Below are 21,029 nucleotides of genomic sequence, written 5' to 3'. Positions count from 1 at the left end.
ACGGCTCCCGGCCATCCAAAGTCACGGTGGGCGTGTGCGTCCAAAGGCCGGGCGCCGTCCAATCTGCGCATGCGTGGGATTTTCCGGCACCGCTGGGAAATCCCAGCCACAGGCAAGTGGTAAAATGTAAATGTTAATGTTTTGTGTCAAAAATATTCAGTCATGAAAAACTCTTTTGAAACATTTGGAAATAAATCTGATATTGACATATCATCATTCACAAAAGTAGCCTTGGTTGGCATATCAAAGGTACTTGGATTTAAAATCTATGGTCATGACATAAAAAATTTAAATAACAGCCGGTGGTATTGAGACAGAAAAAGGCACTTACCTGTCTCTCATTTGGATACTGTAGACATAGCCTAAAATCAGATGTTACTTATCATCCCTTTCCAGCGAACAGATTAAAGTAAGATACATTTTGGTCCATGTGACCTTTTGTTTTGTATTTATTCTTTGCGTGGACATGTTGGCTATTTTACATTTGAAAGACAACCTGAAAGGTGCAGGGTCACTAGAGGGCATAGTGATAATGTTTATGTGAGAAAGTGCCTCTTTTGCATCATTAGTCCCCCACGTTTTGCCTAGTTTTGATGTGGTTTCAAATGTAGTGCACAGGGTCCTGCCACCAAGTCCCCTGGGCCAGTACTCCTTCCCTAAAACAAATCCAAATTGGTACTTCTGCTTAATGTTAGTCCCTAGTAAATTATACCCTGGGTACCTAGGGCTGGGGAGGGTCCCTTGGGACCCCCTCACTGGGAGAATACCACTGGCCTTTCAGCCTGCATGCCACTGTAAGGGAGAAAATGGCAAAGTCGGCATGGAACCCTGCATGGGTGCCATGCCAGCTAGCACTGCCTGACAGCATAGGTAAGTCACCCTTCTAGCAGGCCTCACAGCCCTAAGGCAGGGTGCACTACACTACATGTGTGGGCATATCTGCATGAGTAGATGGGTCCCTACAATATTGGACACCATTTACTGATATTGTAAGTGCCAGTGCAGCCATAGAGAGTACATGGGCTGGGAAATCAACAACTCGAGTTCCACAGCACCATGATGGAGTCACTGAATACAGGAGTGTTTGGTACCAAACTACTCTTTGCAATAAATCCACACTGATGCCAGTGTGGTATTTAGTGTACAATGTACCCAAAGGACACCCCAGAGGTACCCCTTAATCTCTACAATCCCTGGTGTTGTCTCTGACTGGCTGTAGGAAGCCAGCCCCCATCAGAAATGTTTCTGGACCCTTGGGGAGAGAGTCACTGCTCTCTAGGACCAGAAACAATGCACATCCTAGGCAGAGGTGTCATGCCTCCTCCCCCAGGATGGGCCAGTTCTCAAAGGACTTCTGCCTTTGTAATGCGACTTCCAGCCTCTGCTGCTAGCAGCAGATGGCAGCCCCTGATTTACACCCCCAATTTAGGTGGAAAAACCAGTGGAAACAATAAAAAAGATAGGAAGTGTGCCGACGTCTGCCAACTCCACCCCTAAGGTGGGGGAAGCGAGGTGAAACACAACTTTCAGTCGCCGCCATCTTGAAGTTGGGAGACCCCTCAAATTGGGGTTAGGTCTATGATGCCTTCCACAGATGGGTAGCATAATAGAGGGTGTAGTCACCCCAGGTGAGGTGCTCATTGGCCTGATCTGCTTCTCCCATAAAATGCATCCTAAATTTAGTATTTGGTGGGTCCCCATGACCTGGTCCTCTGATTCGACAGACCAAAGAAAGAGATGGAAGACAACCGTTGCCGAACCAGGAACTGAACCGCTGCAGACAAGCACTTCGCCAACCGATTCGACCACTGGACCTGCTGTTTTTCCAGAAACTCTGCAAGGCCTCCAGGAAACCCAGGAGACCTTTCAACCTTCACTTAAGTGCCAAGAACCTCCCTTCCGACGAGTGGCTCTTGTCTCCGGCGCCCGCTGGCACCAGATCCACAGTGGTGACCCGACCCTTGTGTCGACATGAATCACTTATACCAAAGAACTTGAAAACCGCAGTGGTGAGGACTGACCCTTGTGTAGACATGACTCACTGCTACCAAAGAACTCAACAACTGCAGTGATGGAAGACTGGCTTTTGTGCCGACACAACTCTACACAGTCAGAAGAACACCACACAGGAGGACAGCCTCCATGACCTTGAGGGATCCTCTTTGGCCCCCGACCTGAGCTGTGCCCAGCTCTGGGCATGAGAGCCCGTACCCTCCTGCAAGTGGCTCTTTCAGCCTCCTCCTGCCCCTCTTCTTCTGCCTGCCTGATTGCGACCTCTCAGTGATGGTCTAACAACAGCAGAACATCTCCATCCAATCAACAACAAGCAGCCCTCTACGACCGCAATGGTAACTTTATTGGCGGTCTGCTGAAAATCAACCTGCTTCTTTGCTCTCTGCGGACCGCAATGGTAAATCTCTTTGCCGAAATCAACTGCCTCAGGGCAGATACTGAGTCCCGCACCTCTTGGGTGCCCCAGTACCTCAAGACCAACATTGCCCACAGTGTTGGCTTGAGCACCCCAAAGATTGGACTGGAAATTTAAATGGTGTACGCACCTGTTATACCACACAATTGTTTTACTCCACAGGGTAATATTGAAATGCTCTGAAATGTGAACTGTCAAACTTCTGAAACCTGAAAAGTATTTTCAATTTAAAAAGACTTATCTTATTACTAAGACCTGGATCTTAAAATAAAGTACAAACAAAGTATAGCTTCATAAAAATTGGTCTGGATCTCCTTCTTGAGTCTTGCGTCCATTATTGATCATGTATGTGCAATAAATGTCTTACATTCCTCAGCGTTAGTCCTAAGAGAGTAGTCTTTCTTTGATCTTCACCGGTGAAATTGAGTAGGCGGTTGTCAGTCTAGTTGTTATTTCGCCAACACGCCACTAATATAAATTCCGGCTCCTGGGCGGGCGCGCCATCGGCGGGCCAACAGCAAGCCCATCTTTGCTCGTCCACGCCAGAACGCCGCCAGCTGCCAGGGAATGCTGCCACCCCCACTGCAGGATCGGGGAGAACAGAGTGACCTATACACGGGAGACTCTTTAGGCTCATATTTCCCATTCATACTTCCCTAGGGATATAGACCGATGGATGGGTGAGGGTAAGAGGTCTGAGATTGAGGGATGCATTAACTGTCAGTGGCTTCCGATTAAACAGCTAGCTTCCTGCCCTAACATTCAGTCTGGGAGACAGGAAATTTACCAGAAGAGCCAGGGGGGGAGTAACGGGACCGGGCATGACATACCTAGACCTTGCATCCGCGGACTATACCTGAAAGCCAGGTCTATCCCCAAACATGCAATGGCGATCTGGGACCTACTAGAAGACCGGTAGCCCGATATATATTTTTTTTACAGAAACATGGCTCGATAATGATGTTACACCCGTCTTAGCGGTGGCCTTTCCGGATGACTATGCAGTCAGTAGACTGGATTGCACGGGGAAACGGGGAGGAGGATTAGCCATTGCTACACGGCTCCCCTACTACATTAGGCTGATTGAGAGAATCTCTTTGGCTAATATGGAGCTCCTTATCTTCAGACCAGAGTCCAATCTGGTTATTGAATGGACAGGCGCACTGGTATATCATCCGGCAGGGACCAGTAACAAGGAGTTTGGCTCTATACTACTAGAGAGTTTGGCACCCCATATTATTAATACTAAAAAGTTCATTTTGTTAGGGGACTTTAATCATCATTTAGAGATGTATTTTAATTCGGACTCAGCGAGTCTGATCGCCACAATGGAATCTCTTGGGCCATCTTTGAGAACTATCGGGCCTATGCATAGGGAAGGACACACATTAGATGCCATTTTTCCCAATATAACAGATCTGGCCACTGAGCCTCCACAGGTACTTGGTTGGACGGACCACATAGCACTTAGTTTTTCAGTGATGTCCGCCCATTCAGTACAGAAGGGACAAGGTCAGTGGAGCCATCGGAGACCTTGGTGGAGGGTAACCGCCTCCGCTTTTGGAGAGGCATATGTGGCTCCCCTGCTTAATTTAGAAGTGGACCCCAATGTAGCCTGGGAAAAATTAAAGGGAGCAATTCAGGCAGCATTAGACATTATAGCTCCCCTGAAAAGTTAGTACCCAGAAGAGGCCAGCTCCGGCCCCCTGGTATTCGGATACTCTCAGAAAGGAAAAATCTAAGAGTAGAGTCCTGGAGAGGAGATGGAGAAAGTCAAAGAGGGAGCAAGACGAATTGCTATACTGAAAATCACACAGAGACTATTTAAATAGCTGCAAGGCAGCAGGAAGGATACACCTGGTTGTACGTATCATTGAGGCCAAAAATTCATCCAGTGAAATGTGTAGGATATTGAAAGAATTTAATAATCCTAAGGTGAATAATGTGGCACCTCCCCCCACACAAGAACTATGTGAGGACTTATCCAGGAACTTTACTAAGAAGACTGACCTGATTTACCAGTCCTTTGAGACAACTAAGGTGGAACAAGGAGAGGAAAACGCTCCTAAAGAAACCCTGTTGGAAGAGGCCCCCCCCCCATAGGTTGGACTCTTTTGCAACTATGACTAGTACGCAAGTTGGAGCCCTACTAAGTCGGGTAAAGTCGGGTTCACTATCTGACCCGGGGCCCCCAGCAGTAATGTCAATTCTCAGCCCGATCCTAGCAGACGCACTTGCGGAAATTTATAACATCTCGCTGGAAACAGCCATATTTCCAAATGAATGGAAAGAAGCATGGGTCAAACCTCTCCTAAAGAGGGCGTCGGCGGATCCTTCTGAGCTCCAGAACTATAGGCCAATCTCGCTCCTCCCCTGTTGTGCGAAGGTTCTGGAAAATCTAGTAAATAACAACTGTCCCAATATCTGGAACAAAACCATCTCCTGGATCCCTCTCAGTCTGTATTTCGTGCATCCCACAGTACAGAGGCTGCATTGCTTGATGTAACAGATACCATCAGGATGACACTAGACGGAGGGAGTCCAGTAATCCTTGTCCTCCTCGATCAGTCAGCGGCATTTGATGCCATTTCCCATCAGCTGCTGCTAGACAGATTGAGGGGGATTGGGGTGAGGGGTAAATCTCTCGAGTGGATCCAGAGCTTTCTATTGGGTCGCACACAGAGTATCCAGTTAGGGTCATTCGTATCACAGCTAACGGGGATGGATAGGGGCGTTCCGCAGGGCTCAGTATTAAGCCCTACTCTGTTCAATGCCTATGTAACACCCCTGGTGGATATTATCAGAAGCCACGGGTTCGAGACCATCTCCTATGCTGACAATAAAATGGAAGGAGGCCCCCCGCCGGGTAACGATGTAGGTAGGTTAGCGGGAAAAAATACCAGAACTAGTCAACAAAGAAAAATCTGCTAGAGCAATTCAGATGAGGTCCCAAATAGGGATCCAACAATTTATACGGAGCATCCCACCTCTCATTCAGAGCCAAACATTGCATCAATTAAGCATGAATAGGCTTTTTTTAATTTAATTTATTTTCTTTAGTTTTCAGAATTTCTTATATAGATAATACAAAAATACATGAGTGCATTATTCTTTCAAGGGATCAAATAAAAACACATCAAATCAATGTAGTGCACCCTATCCCACACAAACCGGGCAAATCACACACTCAAACTATCACACACTCAATAAAACAAAGTCCCACTGGTACAAAGAGCGCCATCAAATGAACACGCTGGACTAAAGTTCATTAAACAAAAGAAGGTGGGCGCGGACTCAAAAACGGGAATACACTGATGATGTGATAGACAGTCCTGCCTCCAAGAAGAACAACGCCGACACGCGTTTCGGTGTAAGGCCCGTGAGCCACACCTTCGTCAGGGCGATGAAGTACCTCGGGGTGGGGGACAGAATATCTGAAAATACAAAGTACATGCATGGAAAAGCTGATTGTGTCATTATATAACAAATATTTGCATCTTAGTTTCTGGACCATATTTGGCTATGAATGTGGAGGTTGCTATACACCTTTCACTTTCTTTATTTATAACTTTATAGATTAAGATATGGCCATTCATAGGTCTAGGAACAGCAGTACATCCAAAAGGCCATCATACATAGACACATCCATTTTCTCTCCTTTCATTCATCCTGCTCATAGAATAATTCACATCTGATTTTGGATTTCTCAACGCTATATCCCAAATATAGGTCGCAGGACCAGACGGCATCCTTAGATTCACTCAAATAGGTCGAATACTTTTTAGAGAAAGTTCTCTACTCTTAGGTTCATCTATCCAGGGCTAGCCAGCCCGGTATAGCTCGTAGAGTGGGCACGGACGGCCCAATGGGGAAAGGTTTTAGAATATTAGCCAAGCCAGTCTAATGGGGGCTAATCAAGTCCTGACACAGGTATATTCATCATTGGTAGCCTGAGAAAAGCATATTGGAGTGGGGAGACTTCAGCTCAAGTGGCCTTGACTCAACATGGTCCAAACTGTTCCAGTTCAAAGACCAGAAAATGTAACGCACACCTACTTACCACTGTGTGTTACATTTCATTCCAGGACCAAGATGGGGTCCTGGGAAATAGGCTTCAAAAGCAGCTTCTATAGGGGGCTGCTTTTCCACTTCGGCTTTCCCGCCAAGAAGTTCTGGGTTTTCAATGTGTATTGATAGGTACTTTAAAAGGTGTAACCGATCAAGTTTTGAAAAGAGGGGAGGAGAAAGAGGGGGAGAAAGGGTTGAAGAAGGTGGGAGGAGGGAAGGGGGGGGAGGAAGGAGGAGGGAGTCAAGAAGAAACGAAAGGGGAGAGAAAGAGAAAGGGAGGGGGAGAAAAAGGGGATGAATAAAACCCATAAGGGGAAGTTACGTGATATCATTGTTGAAATCAATTTCCAAATTCAAGGGGTTCCATCAAAAATAATTAGGTAAAGGCGGGGCCCTGCATGAAAGCTCAATATGATTGTCACAAGGGGATTTTAGAGCGTACTCAGTGCACCAGGTTGTCCCTGCACAGGACAGACTAGCCGGCCCTAAGGTGTACACAGGACCCCCCAGGGGTTCTAGACCGCAACAAATTAGACGACAACCTACCTAATATTCTTGTTAACACAGTCTGCTCAGGTAGAACTCTTCAGTTTAGGAACCTCCTCCTATCTTGATAACCTATAATACATAAAACATTTAGAGTACAGTTTTAGCTGCGAAGATCTAGGTCCTCAACGGGCTACTATCGCCTAACTGCACCCTAGTTAAAATTATTAGTCTAGTGCAGAGCTTATGATCAGCTAAAAAACTAACAGGTATCTGCCATAAAGATAAAACATAGACAGCTGACGGGTATCTATCATGACGATAGAACATATACTGCTAGCGTACCTGTAGGGCCTTTAGGCGCTAGGGATCAGTCGCATGGTCTCAGAAAGAATGTCTTAATAGGTGTCCGCAGTTCTCACCAATCGCCAACGTAGGGTCGGGCCCATAATCTGGGAAGGAAGGGCGGGCAGAAATTGTTTAAATAGCCTTAATGGGCTCGATATAAATAACTCCAGGTAAGGGATAGATTCAGTCTGAAGGGAATGGAAAAAAGCTGTCAGGAATGAAAAAGCATATGGCTAAAACATACAGAGCATATAGCCTAATGGCAAAAGCCCACAGGGTATCCCAAAGCGTACAGCTGTGCATGGGGAGTAGAAATAGTGGCGTGCGAGCAGTTAGGTCTCACCCCGCCGGAGGGCCTCTTCAGCACTTACCGGTAGGAGCAAACAAAGAGTTTCGGGCAAATCGTCACGGCGAAGGAACGGGAGCCGGAATCTTTAAGGTCAAGCCTCACACGGAGGTCATCCAAACGCGTCCTTTTAAATCAAACATTTCCAGATTCCGCCTATAGGGAAGAGCAAGGGGCGGAAGGGAAAGATAGAGTCCTAGAGATGGAAATGGGACTAATGTCTGTCTAATAGCGCGGAAACAAATAAAGAAGGGCGGCCATTTTAAAAAGGGCTCAAAAAACAAACCCAAAAAAGGGGCTTTTAGCAATGATATTTCCAGGTAAAGTAAAAAGGAAACCGACTGTGAAATAGACAGGGAAAGTGGACGAACCTCAAAATAAACAAATTATTTTAGAAAAGGACATGAACGAATTAATGAGAAAAAGTAATCAGTCTTATCAGAGCAACATATAGGAACAGAATATATTTCAGCACAGACTCAATGGAGCGGGAAATAAGTTCCATCTACTCCGGATATGATTTAATAAAGTGAAGGGCCAGGTGGGGTAGGGGTGGGAGGGGATAAACACCTGAATACTGATCAGATGGACAGAATATAGCGATCAGATAGCAATGGTCACATGTACTCCCGATAATATAGTAATATAGGCAACAATAAGGGGGGAAGGGGGGTTAGACAGGGAACAACAAAGGATTTTTTTATTTTTTTTATTTAAGAACTGGGGTAAGTCCCCTTAGTCCATATGCAAAATCATAATATGGCATTGGACCATGGGCATTCTTCGTTCAGTCCCCTCTTTACCGAGTTAAGAAAAAAGATCCAAAAGACCTCTTTTTTTGCGAATAACCGTAGAGTCAACTCCAGGTCGTGCCTGGATCTTCTCCAATATGAACCATTTAAGGTCCTTTTCAGAATGTTTGGCTTCTAGCCAGTGGGACACGATGGGGGCCGATGTTTTCCTGTTCCGTATGTTGGATTTGTGTTTGTCTATTCTCAGGCGACATTCCCTCCTGGTCTCTCCCACATATGGCATGAGACAAGGGCACAGGATAGCATATATTACATTGCTGGCGCGGCAATTCATCAGTTTCTGATTTCTTGCCACGGAAACCGTACGTTCAGAGGTAGTGATGGTTTCCCCCACTACGGCATGCGGGCAGGCCTGACAATTTCCGCACCGATGGTTCCCAAATATGGGGTTCAGTCTGTCAAGAGCAGTTTGTTGATGGGTCATGGTCTCCGATATTTTGCCTTTAACCTAGAAATGTTTTAGGTTCTTGTTTCTTTTAAAGGCCTATGCGGACGACATGCAGCTAATCGTCCCTATTGAGGACAACATTATATCAACTCAACGTAAATTTAGAAGCTGCATGTCTAGTATTGTCATCTGGATGAGGAGGAATTTTTTACAACTTAACTCCTCAAAAACCGAAATATTGCTTTTCAGAAAGGCCGAGACAATCTGGTCCCTTGAGTGGTGGCCACCTGAGTTGGGTGAGCCCCCACCACCCAGGAACGGGCAAAGAATCTGGGTGTGAGGATTGACGATGAATTATCCATGGAGGAACAGGTGAAGATAGAGTCCGGTACTTGCTTTGGCACAATGAGGATGCTTAAGAAAATCTTTCCCTGGATTCCTCTGTCAGCTAGGAAGACCTTAATCCAGTCAGTCTTGGTGAGTCGACTGGACTATGGCAATGCGCTACTGGTGGGTGCCCGTGAGGGCCTACTTACGTGCCTGCAGGTAGTGCTGAACACTGCAGCCCACCTTGCCTTAAATAAGCCGCCACAAACCCCATCGGCCCCTCTGCTGAACCATTTGCACTGGCTCCCGGTGAGGAAACGAGCCGTATTTAAGATGCTATGTGTGGCTTTCAAATCACTACAGGGAAAGGGACCTGTATATCTTAGAAATAAAGTCAGGTGGTATCAGCCGGCTCGACAGCTAAGATCCAGCAATTCCAACCTTCTATGTAACCAGAAAATACATAGAGTAAGAAGGGGTGGCAATGCCTTTTGCCACCTGGCACCCAGATACTGGAATAAATTGCCAGCAAATATCAGGTCCTGTAGCGACATTCCTAGTTTTAAGAAACTCTTGAAAACATGGTGGTTTTAGGCGGTCTGGCCCTATGTGTCTTCTCCTCTAGCGCCGAGAGATCTTCTCGGGGATGATTCGCCTGCGCTCAAGAAATGCACAAATAAAATAAAAAAATAAATAAAGAGGCTGCCCGCCCAGCCTACTACTTGTAGAGCACTTTGGGTTTTACATTGAGCCCTGTGCACGTTTGGGTCAACCCCTGGACTCTGTGCACGGTATTACCACCTAGTGATAATATCACATACAGAGCCAGCTTCCTACAGTTTATAATATATTGCCAGATACTTTTTAGCGAAACAGCATAGAAAAATGTATAACATATCTGATAATAGAAATTGTACAGGAGAATACATTTGGTGGCAATCACAAGGGGATAATATTTTAGAAAGAGGCATATTAAATTGAGATGCTTAGTTTTGATTGAGATGCTTGACTATACCAGTTCAGGGTGACAAAGGCTGAACTACAGTAGGGACACAAGATTTTACCAGACTACCCTTTGATGACGTTAAGGATATCTTACATTTATGACATGACTAATTAATGGTGGAACGCCATTGGTTTCCTCACCAGTGTTTTTGGGAGCCAAAGTGGGCGTTGTTTAAACTGAACTACAAATGAGGAAACCACAATAGAAGTCACAGTATTAGTTTGACTGATATGTTTCACGTTTTTAACTAAACTGTATTTTATCTAGAAAACAGCATTGCGTAATTACAATTTGTGTTTTGCTGTTTGTAGGAATTATCTCCAAATCACCTAATTAAGGGTATACAGACTGAAGTGCCTTAAGCAACAGGACAACTTGTTAGGAATTTGAAACCGGTGTTTTATATGATTAGATGAATATTCATATATGACAATGAAAAATAATTACTTTAATTGGTAGCACATGGTTTGGTTAATTTTCAGATGCTAGAAAGTTGAATTAATGTGTACACTTTGGGTTGCAGGTCTGTTAGTTTTACTACTGAATGGGCAAATTTGTGGGTCCCAGTGGATTATGATCCTTTTGAGTCTACGCTGCAAAAAGTTTAATTTAAAATGACAAAACACTAACTGGGAGCATGGGCACAACAACTTAAATAATTTACTTGAAATAGTGCATGGTGTTTAGAATTTCATGATAAATGATGAAAAACCTCAATATCAAAGCAGAAGTCCATTATCCACAAATACATAATTCAAATTTGAAGTCACTCATTGAATAATCCTTGTTTAAATGCAATGATCTTTCTCTTCACAGCCTGGAAACTTCCCCTAACTGCGTTTACGATTATGTTGCCATGTACGATGGACCTCTCAATGGTTCCCTATTGGGAAAGATCTGCAATGAGTCATTCTACCAGTCCACATCCACGTCCAACAGAATGACCGTTGTGTTCAGAAGTGACTCAAGCTTCGTTTTTTCTGGGTTTCAGGCCAACTATTACACTTATAGATGTGGTGCTATCAGCAGCAGTAAGTTCCCCTTTTTAAATTGTCCTCTTGTATCTAACAGCTGTATGCATAACAAGTCAGCTCTCTAGTACTGCAACTGTAGGGAGTGGGGTATCTGCCATGTTATAGTCCAGCATTAGCTGGATAAGCGTAGGACTTACACTGTTTACGTGGCACTTCAGAGTCCAGCCATTTATCGACTATCATTTGTGAAATGGACAACACATGCAAATTCTAATTTTATCACCACTAACTGCGTCTCACAGCATAGCGTACAATTGGTAGTAACAACATTTCACATAGGAAGGGGTATTTCGTTGTTCAGCTGATGCAGATCTTCACTGTAGTCACTCCATCAGGTAGAATACCAGTATCAGTGCATTTGTTTCCCAGGTTCCCTGATTTTCCGTGATGCAAAAGTAAAAGTGAATATTTACCACCACCTCATTGCGGGTGGTCTTGCTCTTCATCCTGCTCATGATGCTCCAGAATTTTCTGAAGGGTGGGCAGCTGTGGAACACGTGCAGATCATCCACCCTGGATTCCTTGCAATTTAGCACATGTACAGGACCTCTAGATTAAATTTGGATGATCGAGCTGGGGACCATTACAGCTGCTCATGGTAAAGAATGTGTGTCTTTTAATTGAGCTGTCTGGAAGCCACAATGAAGCAATTTCAAATATATGTGCCATGCCTTTGGATAATATTCTAAACCCAGCTTCCGCTGTTTGCCAATTGACTGTTCCACCCTGTCCACAAAACCAGGTAATATCTTCCTTCATCACCCTGTGTCATGTTCTTCCCAGATCCAGCCAAAGCACTTCTTTTTTGTAAATCTTTGGCTTGATAGTCAGGTAAAATTCTGTAGGTACTTTAGCTATGAGTAGCAGAACGCTGTCAACTATAAATTCTACCAAGATCATGTTTCTGTTCTAGGAGAACAAGGAGGTCTGTTTACGTAAGCAGCCATGTGCCCCGCAGATGCTCCAAGGGAATAACAAAGACTATGCGGTGTGCACAATGAATCCCTCAAAGGCGTGAAGGAGTAGCATGGAAGTGCATATCTCATATTTACATACCCCTACGTCTCATCATAAGAGAATAGACATCGGTCTCGCTCTCATTTTTTACACATTGGAGCAGGCTTCATATTTGTAATCAAATCATTCCGTAGGCATGAGCATTGCATTGAGTAAGTCGTACAGTGACCTCAAACATAGTTTATAACCTGCAGGCCTATTTAAACATTATCTAATCAATATATTTTTGCATGTTTAGAAACAATATCTTACACATTCACAAACTAAATTCTTATATTTGTATTATGTCTTCACACAGTTGTCAAAAAGCTGACCATAATTGCTATTATTTTTTCTCATTTATCATAGTGGTGTCCTTAAATAAAGGCCTCAGATGTTTTCTCTTTTCTTCTTTTGAGGTTGAGCATGTCAGCATTATAAGCACCAATTCACATGATCCCAATTTAACACATGCACATTAATTGCTGGGCACGATTTCTTGTACTGCATAATTTAAAAAAGAGCTAATCACTCACACTCCCTACTACTGTCCTCGCTCCTTCCTTAACCAGTAACTTTCCTTCCCACCCATCTCTTCCCTCCCAACAGGCCATACTTTCCTACTTACCTTCCTTATTTCTCACTCATCACTCTCCCCCATGCCTTTCTCTCCCTTCACACATAAACAATCTATACCCACTTTGCACCCTACTTCCAATCTGTCCACTCCTTGCGCATCTATTGATTCTTGATGTGCACTTCAGAATACTTCAACCCATTCAACCCCTTTAATTCTCCCACAACCCACACCCAATTCCTACACACCTACACCACTGATATAAAAATGCATAGTGCATTTGCCCCTTTATCTCTAGCTCTTCACATTCCCCAACTACGTACAATCCAATCCATGCCTTTTGACCCTCCTTTTTTCTCTTTTCTCTTTTCACACTGTACACCTAATTCCTTTTGAATGCCTTCATTCACTAATGAACAACATCTACTGCCTCCCTACATCAGTAACCCTTTTAAAACCCTGGTCCACCACTTAGAGAAGGAATAATGGCCTTCCGTCCAAAACATGCCTTCGATTTCCTCACATTCAATATATTTCCTCTCCAACTTTCCTCACTGCCACTGACTGTCAATCTCTCCATTTCTTACCCTTCCTAATGCCTGAGCTGCCTCCATATCAGCACTTGATCAATGAACAAAACTACTTAAACAACAACTTTATCTTTGGTTCAAATGCAGACCTTTACTATTCTTCACTGAAATCTGGTCATGAGATGAGAACTCCCTGGTTCTTCACAGCATAATTCCCTGAACATGGACTCCTCACCCTAAGCCACGCCGGGAAGCCTGGAGAAGGGCTAGCAATTCTCCTTAAAGACTGAAGCTTTCGAGAAGTCATAAGAGCCAAGTTTGAATCATTACTCATCTGCTGCTTAACCTTTCTTTGTTCATTCCTGCTGATACTTAGTCATGCACTGAGCAACAAAGTGTTTGCAGGCAGCTTTTCAGACATCATCTCTGACATATTTGTAAACCACGATAACCACTGCATCCTTGGACACCTGAACATCTGGTAGGATAGACTGGACCGCCCCAACTAAGACTACTCATAACAAACCTACATGTCTTTGGAAATATGCATTCAGCTGGTCATACACTTTGCTGCAATATTCCTTCCCCTCTACTGATGGCAGAATCAGGATTTCGCCCCATCATCCCAAACAGTCATCAATTTTTCGAACCAAAAACAGTGCAACAGCCATAACTTCACTGCACTTGATTTCAGCCCTTTCCACCAAACCACCAAACCAAATTAGGTTCAGCTCTACAACATGCTCTCTGAAGGTGTCAGCAGAATCAATTCATCCATGCAACTCATTCATTAACCTCAGACCTCATTTCTCACAAGTAAATTAAACCAGGATTGATGGCAATGTAAAAGAAAATTCTAGTGAAATGTTACACACAAGTGGGTTGCATCATGCCAAGAATATCCACATTATGTAAAGACGTACCACTAATAAGCATTTTAAGATGTATTCTCATTAATTCTAAAGGCATTTTCAGATTTGCCCATGACTCAGGATCTATAGTACATGTTTAAAGATGCCCCATCTCTCAATAGTCCAAATTTAAAGAGTTACACCCCAACTCAGTAAGATTAACTTCAAGCATTGATATGAACTCAGAAATCTTGAGTGCTGCTCAAGCTCGGCACCATCAGTTAAACGTTTTGGATGCATGGCCACGCATATGTCGCCTCACAGAAATCCTTAGCACATGTTCATATTTGCACCATCATTGACTAATCCCTAGTACATATCAGCACTTTCTTCTTCTCTTACTAATAATCTATGCATGTCAATTCTTGCACCAACGTTTCAAAATATTGACTGTGCATCAAATTTGCAAAATTACCTGTAAAAGTTGACTGCATGCCTTGATGTCTACCCACTAATGTTTATATTTGCCCTGTCACTACGTAATCCTTCATGTATGTTCACATTTGCACCACCACTCGGTAATCAGTAATGCGTGCTATAATTGCAGAATCACTTAATACCACTAAATAAACCTCTTTCTTCTAACGGTGTGTCAGAATGAGGAAGTGTACTATGCATGTCAGACCAGGAAGATGAGGGAAGTCCTCCTTGGGTTAGCCAACCATGCGTCAACTAGATATCCCATCAGCTTTGATCCCAGGGCCTTGTGGGCTCCTTCAGTAAGGAGGAATTACTCCATGTCATGACTGACAGTATTGAAAAGCTGTAATGTGTGCTTATCCAAAAATGTGATAACACTTGCAACCAGTGGCAATGACGGGGGACAAATTATTTCCTCTTCTTTCTTTGTACTATTATTCATTGATCTTATAGTATATGACAGACAGCTTAAGCTGACAGTATCAGGCTCACAACGTCTATTACCAAAGATGCATGGATTAGTTACTGTACTTAGTGTGCTAAAAACATTTAGCAAACATATATAAGTCCTGAAAATAACCACACTTTCCCACTGATAACTGGACTTAGAGAAGGGCCAAATAAATATATTTTTTGTAAATGTCTGGAGCCCCTTCGGAGTGGGTGATCTGTCCTAACATGGGTCCGTTGTTTTATGGCAGTGCCTTTTTTTATTTTTGCTGACTAAGCAACAAACCTTTTTCATACTATGTACCCGACTGTAAACACTTCACATGACCAATACATCATGTGACAGCCTGGGTGTGCCTCTCCTTCTTGGCTCTACAGTTACTCATGGGCCTAAAGCTGGCCACCTAAGGAACAACAAGGGACATGGGGCAGACTTGAGAGAGAACAGCGCAAATCAGGGATAACGGGCAAAATGAGTCAAAAGTGGGCATGCTGAATAGAAGGTGAAGAGTCTTAGGGTATAGAATGAGCAGAGGGGAGGAAAGAAGCCTGCAAGGCTGAGGATTCGCCGAGTAGACCCGGGAGAGAACAGGAAGACTGTAATTAAAGATGGCAGGTTTAGGGGAAGCAAGATGGCTGAGAGGAAACTGACGTACTGAGCAGAATGGGCATCAAAGGGGAAAGAGAGCAGATTTAGAGGTAAGGGAGCAGCGTCTGAGGAGAAAGCACAGACTGGTGAAAAGAGACAGTAGGAAACATGGGCTAGGAGAGGAAAAAACTAATAAGAGTGGAGAATAGGGAAATAAGCGGAAATCTTGTGGACTGGTGAGGAAGCAGGCAGCTTTCTCATAAAGTGGCTGGAGTAAGTGAGATTTTGAAAACTGGAGGTAAGCCGACAGGCTGAAAGGAAAGTGAGCATACTCAGGGTGGTGAGTTTGAAGACTGGGGGAAATGGACAGGCTGAGGAGAAAGCGGATACACTATGTGGGAAAGCGTAGTGGAAAGTGGACTGTTTGGGGTATAAACATTGCGTCTTAGAGATTAGAGAATGGTATCGGTTGTGGAGACTAGATGAACACATGCACAGTATACACACAAAAATGGGAGTTTAAGATTGAAAATAGGGCATAGGGGTGCCATCCATTCAAAATCAATTACAACAACAAAAGCACCATATGCTACTCACACCAATACTCTTTTAGATGATCATTCAAGGTAAAAGCCGTATACAGTAGTGGCTGGTGTCTTTGAAAAGTAGCAGGGTGGTGGGAGGTGGAGACCCGGGATGACGGACAACCACACAAAATAGAAATAAAAAAGAATTTACCTTTCTTACTGTGCATTTTATGTACAAATACTATACACATTGCTTCTGATATAAGACTTTCTGCTCGTGCCAAGCTACCAAGGGGGTGAGCAAAGGCTGTGTAACCCCCTTTCCCTGACTAGAATAAGGGCCCCAACAAGCTCAGGGTGCAAAACACTGCCAACTTGAGACCCCTATTCCTAACACTGTGCCATTCAAGTACCCGCATCAGTACAATTTCTCCTATATCTGAAAAATTGAGATGATTATCCCTAAGTGCTTGCGGATGAAAAGATATATGGTGTAAGAGAGAATTTCTGTTAGTATATTTTTTATGTAGTGCAGTAGTAAGTCTAGACTCAATAACTGTTATATTTATGTCCAAATATTCTACAGAATATCTGCTAACAAAGCAAGTGAAATGGAGACAAGATTCTAGGCCATTCAATCAATATGAAAAAGAATTCAGTTTTTCTCCAGGGGCAGTCCAGATACACAGAACATCGTCAATATTGTGCATCCATACAACTAAATTGGAATGGCACATGTTGTTTCCTGAAAGACAAAATTCTCCTTGAACATCCCAACATAAATACAGGCAAAACTGGATGCGCAAGTTGCTGCCATTGAAGTCCCAGACACTTAAAAAAAAAAACTTTGTTCTTAAAGGCAAGAAAATGTTTTGTTAATTCCAGCTCAATGCACTTTAAAAAAATGAGGGGGCAGTGTCATAGAACCACTCCTGTGCCTCTAGAGCCTTCAAAGCTACCATCAGAGTTGCATCTTGAGGAATAATGTATACGATTCAATATCTAGAGTCACAAAACATTGTGCTGAGGAGTCATAGTTAAGATCCTGCAACACATTGAAAACATCCATGGTATCTCACCAATAAGCAGGTTGGTGTATCATACTCTCAAAAAGAAAATTGTAAGAGAGGGTCCAGCAGTGCTTGAACACCTGACACTATGGGTTTTCCCAGAAGGGGGATGCAGGAGTTTGCGAATCTTAGGTAAAACATCAAACTCTGGCACATGAGGTGTAGAACTGAGCCAAATTTCAGCTTCCTTACTAGAAATTCATAGATTAACCCTTGTCTCATCCACCAATGCCTTAAAGGAGGCCTTCAACTCCGGTGTGGGATCCCATATTAGTTCCACATAATTCTTTCCTACACTCAACTATTAGCTAACCTCTGAATCATAATCAGTTGTATTCAAATGCACAATCTGTACCCCATTATTGGGGGATTTCATCGCCATTTCAGAATTGTCAGGATTGTCTTGTAGACATTTAATAGCCAACCATTTAGAACTTGATGTGTTCTGAAACTGTCATGAAGGAGATGATTGTTCCAACGCAGAACTCTCTTTCAGTACTCGCCATTCAGAAATCATTACTTCTGGATCCATCGCTGACGATGAGGGACAATATACAGAAGGTCTACGGCGATTTGTAGAAAACACTGATCGCTGGTCCCTTGGTTTATCAATTAAAAATGTATACAGACTAAACATATGCACCTTTTCCTGAAACTCAATTCTGAATTTAAAGGGGTGATTTTGCGCGTTGGGACCAAACCCAATGCCTTTGTTTAGAACTCTTTTTCCCATTTCAGTCTCAGCATGAAACTCACAGAGAAACTGTACTATGTTAGGGTCCACACCAAGACCTAAAAGGATCTTCCATAGCTTATTGTAGTTAACGCGATCAAACGCTGCCGTAAGATCCATAAAGTCAATGTAAATTGTTTCTGAGCGTGCAAATGTATATTTATTTATCACCACATAGAGGTTTATAAACTGGTCTATAGTTGATTTGCCTGGCTGGAACCCAGATTTAGAGTCAGTGATTTTATTATTATCTTCAGCCCAGCTTCTCAATCTATCTAAAAACACCAGCTCCACTACCTCAGCAACTGAATTTAAATGGGATATGGGCCTGTAGCACTATAGATTATCTTTGTCCACCTTTTAAAAGAATGGGACTATGACTGATGATTACCAGAAGGGTAGCGGGCCTGCCTGCACTGCTGCATTCAAGACCAAGGCCAATAGTGAACCCCAAGAATCTGGATAGCTGAGGTATAAGTTAGGTGGGATACCATCTTTTTGTCGAGTAAGGCCATTTATGTTCTCAGTTATCCAATGTGAAAACAAAGCTAGATTTCATCGACACCACAGCCCCCCTCTTAGTCAGGGCAGACAGAGCTAGAGGCCAGATGTTTCAATGCTTTTTGCATTCATAAACACACCGAATCGCAGAATCAGCCAGTTTGCAGACGCATAAAGGCCTTTTGTAATGGATGTAACTTTTTGCATTCGCAATATAGGTAATTGCAATTTTTTGCGATTACCTAAATGCAATGTATGTAGCATTCACTAAATGCAACTTTGCATTTAGGAATGGCAAATTACTATCAACTTCAAATTGATGGTATTTAGCCAATCCTTTGAAAAAAGCTCAAAAGTGCATTTTTCTAAGTGCCATTTGGTGCACACACATACCCCTAGGGCATGTGTGTGCGCCATATGTGCACGCTTACCTTTTTTAGGGGTGCATCAGGGGGGCCTTAGGCCCCCTGGCACCTTCGGATTTGCATTCACAAATTGTGATTACCAATTTGGTAGTTGCAAATTGTGAATGCATTTCCATTCATTCCAATGGGCCTATTGGCTGGATACATCTGGCACCAGATGATTATAAATTCCCTGAAAGTGGGTCACCCAATCCTTAGTGGTAAAGTGGTGGCACAGGGTAGGCCCAATCTTATGGGCAAAACGGCTGATTTACTAAGTGGCAACACGTTGATTCATTTCTTACTGGACTTGCTTGGACCAGTTCATCTCAAGCCATATCCATAAGTCCCTTTCCTTCTCTTCAGTTCCTCCTTATAAGTTCGTCTACAAATCGCTACCTGAACTACATCTTTAAGAATTGTTTTCACTGCATCTTTTAATGTGTGCAGGGCCTTAGAATAGCCAGTATCGAACCACTTGGGAATGGACATGTTTGTATTTGTATATGGTACATGTAATAGCTCATCAGCCTTTTGAGCTGTACGAGCAAAAGCCGGTTGCTGCTCTGGATCTGGAGTGGATGTGTTGAGACATGCTGATACTAAATTAGCACAGCAGTGAAATGAGGAGGGAAGAATACTCTCGGGTTCCACCGTGACCAATCCTAATCATCTACCGTGCAAGTGTGTCTGGGTACAACAAGGGCTCTATCGCGGCCCCTAGATTGCAAACTCGGTACCCCTAATGCTAAAATGAAAGGATTATGGTCACTTGGTGAGAAATACTCGATTTAGTGATAAGTATAAAGTATAATGGTGCAGACATAAAAATATAATCAACTACACTGAACCAGATAGTGTGATTTTAATGGCTTCTAAAGTAGGGTCCCCCAATATGTACTTCAGTTATACATCCCCTAATCTCCAATGATGTAAAAATAATAAAGCCACCTTTAGCTCTACCAGAGGAGGATTGAATTGCAGGCCTATCAAAAGTTTTATAGTCCTCCAAAAAGAAAATATTCATATTCGCCCATGTTTCTTGAAGGCAAATCAGGTGAAACCCTTGATGTAACTTAACCAATTCTCGTCACTAAATTTGGAGGCAAGCCCATCAATATTCCAACTACTCAAATGTAGGTCATCACTATAGGCAACAATAGGTTCTTGCTGAGAGCTTGCACTATGACTCTGAGAACTGGGGAGGACGTTTTCTGGTGCAATTACCACCTCTAGGGATTCATATCTTATTGAATTAAGGGAGACCAAAGTAGAGACAGGAACTACAGCAGAGCCTACAAGTCAGTTGCAGGAATCCAATATGCTGGGGGGGGGGCAGACCTATTATTGATCACAGCAAGATGGAGGGGAGCAAACTTATGGGACAAGCTTCTCTATAAAGGAACAACCTAAGTCCATGGTGCAGAGCAGACTGATTCAGGTGTATAAAAAAAATCCCAGAATAGTAAAGGGTGGTCAGGGACTGGAGGTCGGTGGCTCTCATACAACGCGGCCAAGTCCTGGAACCAGCTTCCAGACTACATTTGTCTTGAATCTGACTGTCTTAGGTTCAGGAAGCAGTTGAAGACGTTTCTCTTTCCGTGATCAGTGGTGAATGATACAGTGTCACAGGAAGCGCTGGGATGCCCCTGGGTAGCCATGCGGTATATAAGTGCGTATTCATTCATTCACCTGCGCCGCTACTGTGGTCTGTTAAAATTAATGACTACAATCTCCCCTTATTTGCTTTGTTCTCCTGACCAGCCAGCTAACCAGCCTGACCATATTTATAAGATCATAAATTGATTGGCCTAGATTTGGATGCAAGCACAACCAATGCTTGGGAGAAAACAGGCACACTGAGAGTAAAACTGACATACTTAGGGGAGATTAGAAGTGTTGGGGAAAGTGTGCAGATTGAGGGCAAAGTACGGAAGCTCAGGGAGAGTAGGCAGACTATGGTGAAGACGATCAGACTTTCAGTACGATGGGCAGATTGAAAGAATCAGCTGGAATGGGTGATAATAGGCAGACTGAGGTGGGAAAGTGGGCAGGCAGAGAAAAGAGTCAGCACTGTT

General features: G+C 43.5%; 1 protein-coding gene across 1 annotated transcript in view; it reads left to right on the top strand.

Annotated features, from left to right (window-relative positions):
• Positions 1-806: 806 nt before the first annotated feature.
• Positions 807-21,029, top strand: part of LOC147662064 (CUB and zona pellucida-like domain-containing protein 1) — a 168,855-nt gene continuing 148,632 nt past the window's right edge. Inside the window, exon 1 of the mRNA XM_086951139.1 lies at positions 807-870. Within this exon, the coding sequence (XP_086807265.1) occupies positions 807-870 (64 nt within the window). The remainder of the gene's footprint in view (positions 871-21,029) is intronic.

The sequence above is a fragment of the Lissotriton vulgaris genome, unplaced genomic scaffold (assembly GCF_964263255.1).
Source record: "Lissotriton vulgaris unplaced genomic scaffold, aLisVul1.2 SCAFFOLD_1121, whole genome shotgun sequence".
NCBI lineage: Eukaryota > Metazoa > Chordata > Amphibia > Caudata > Salamandridae > Lissotriton > Lissotriton vulgaris.
Note: the sequence above shows the minus strand (reverse complement) of the source record. Positions and strands in the feature narration are given on the sequence as shown.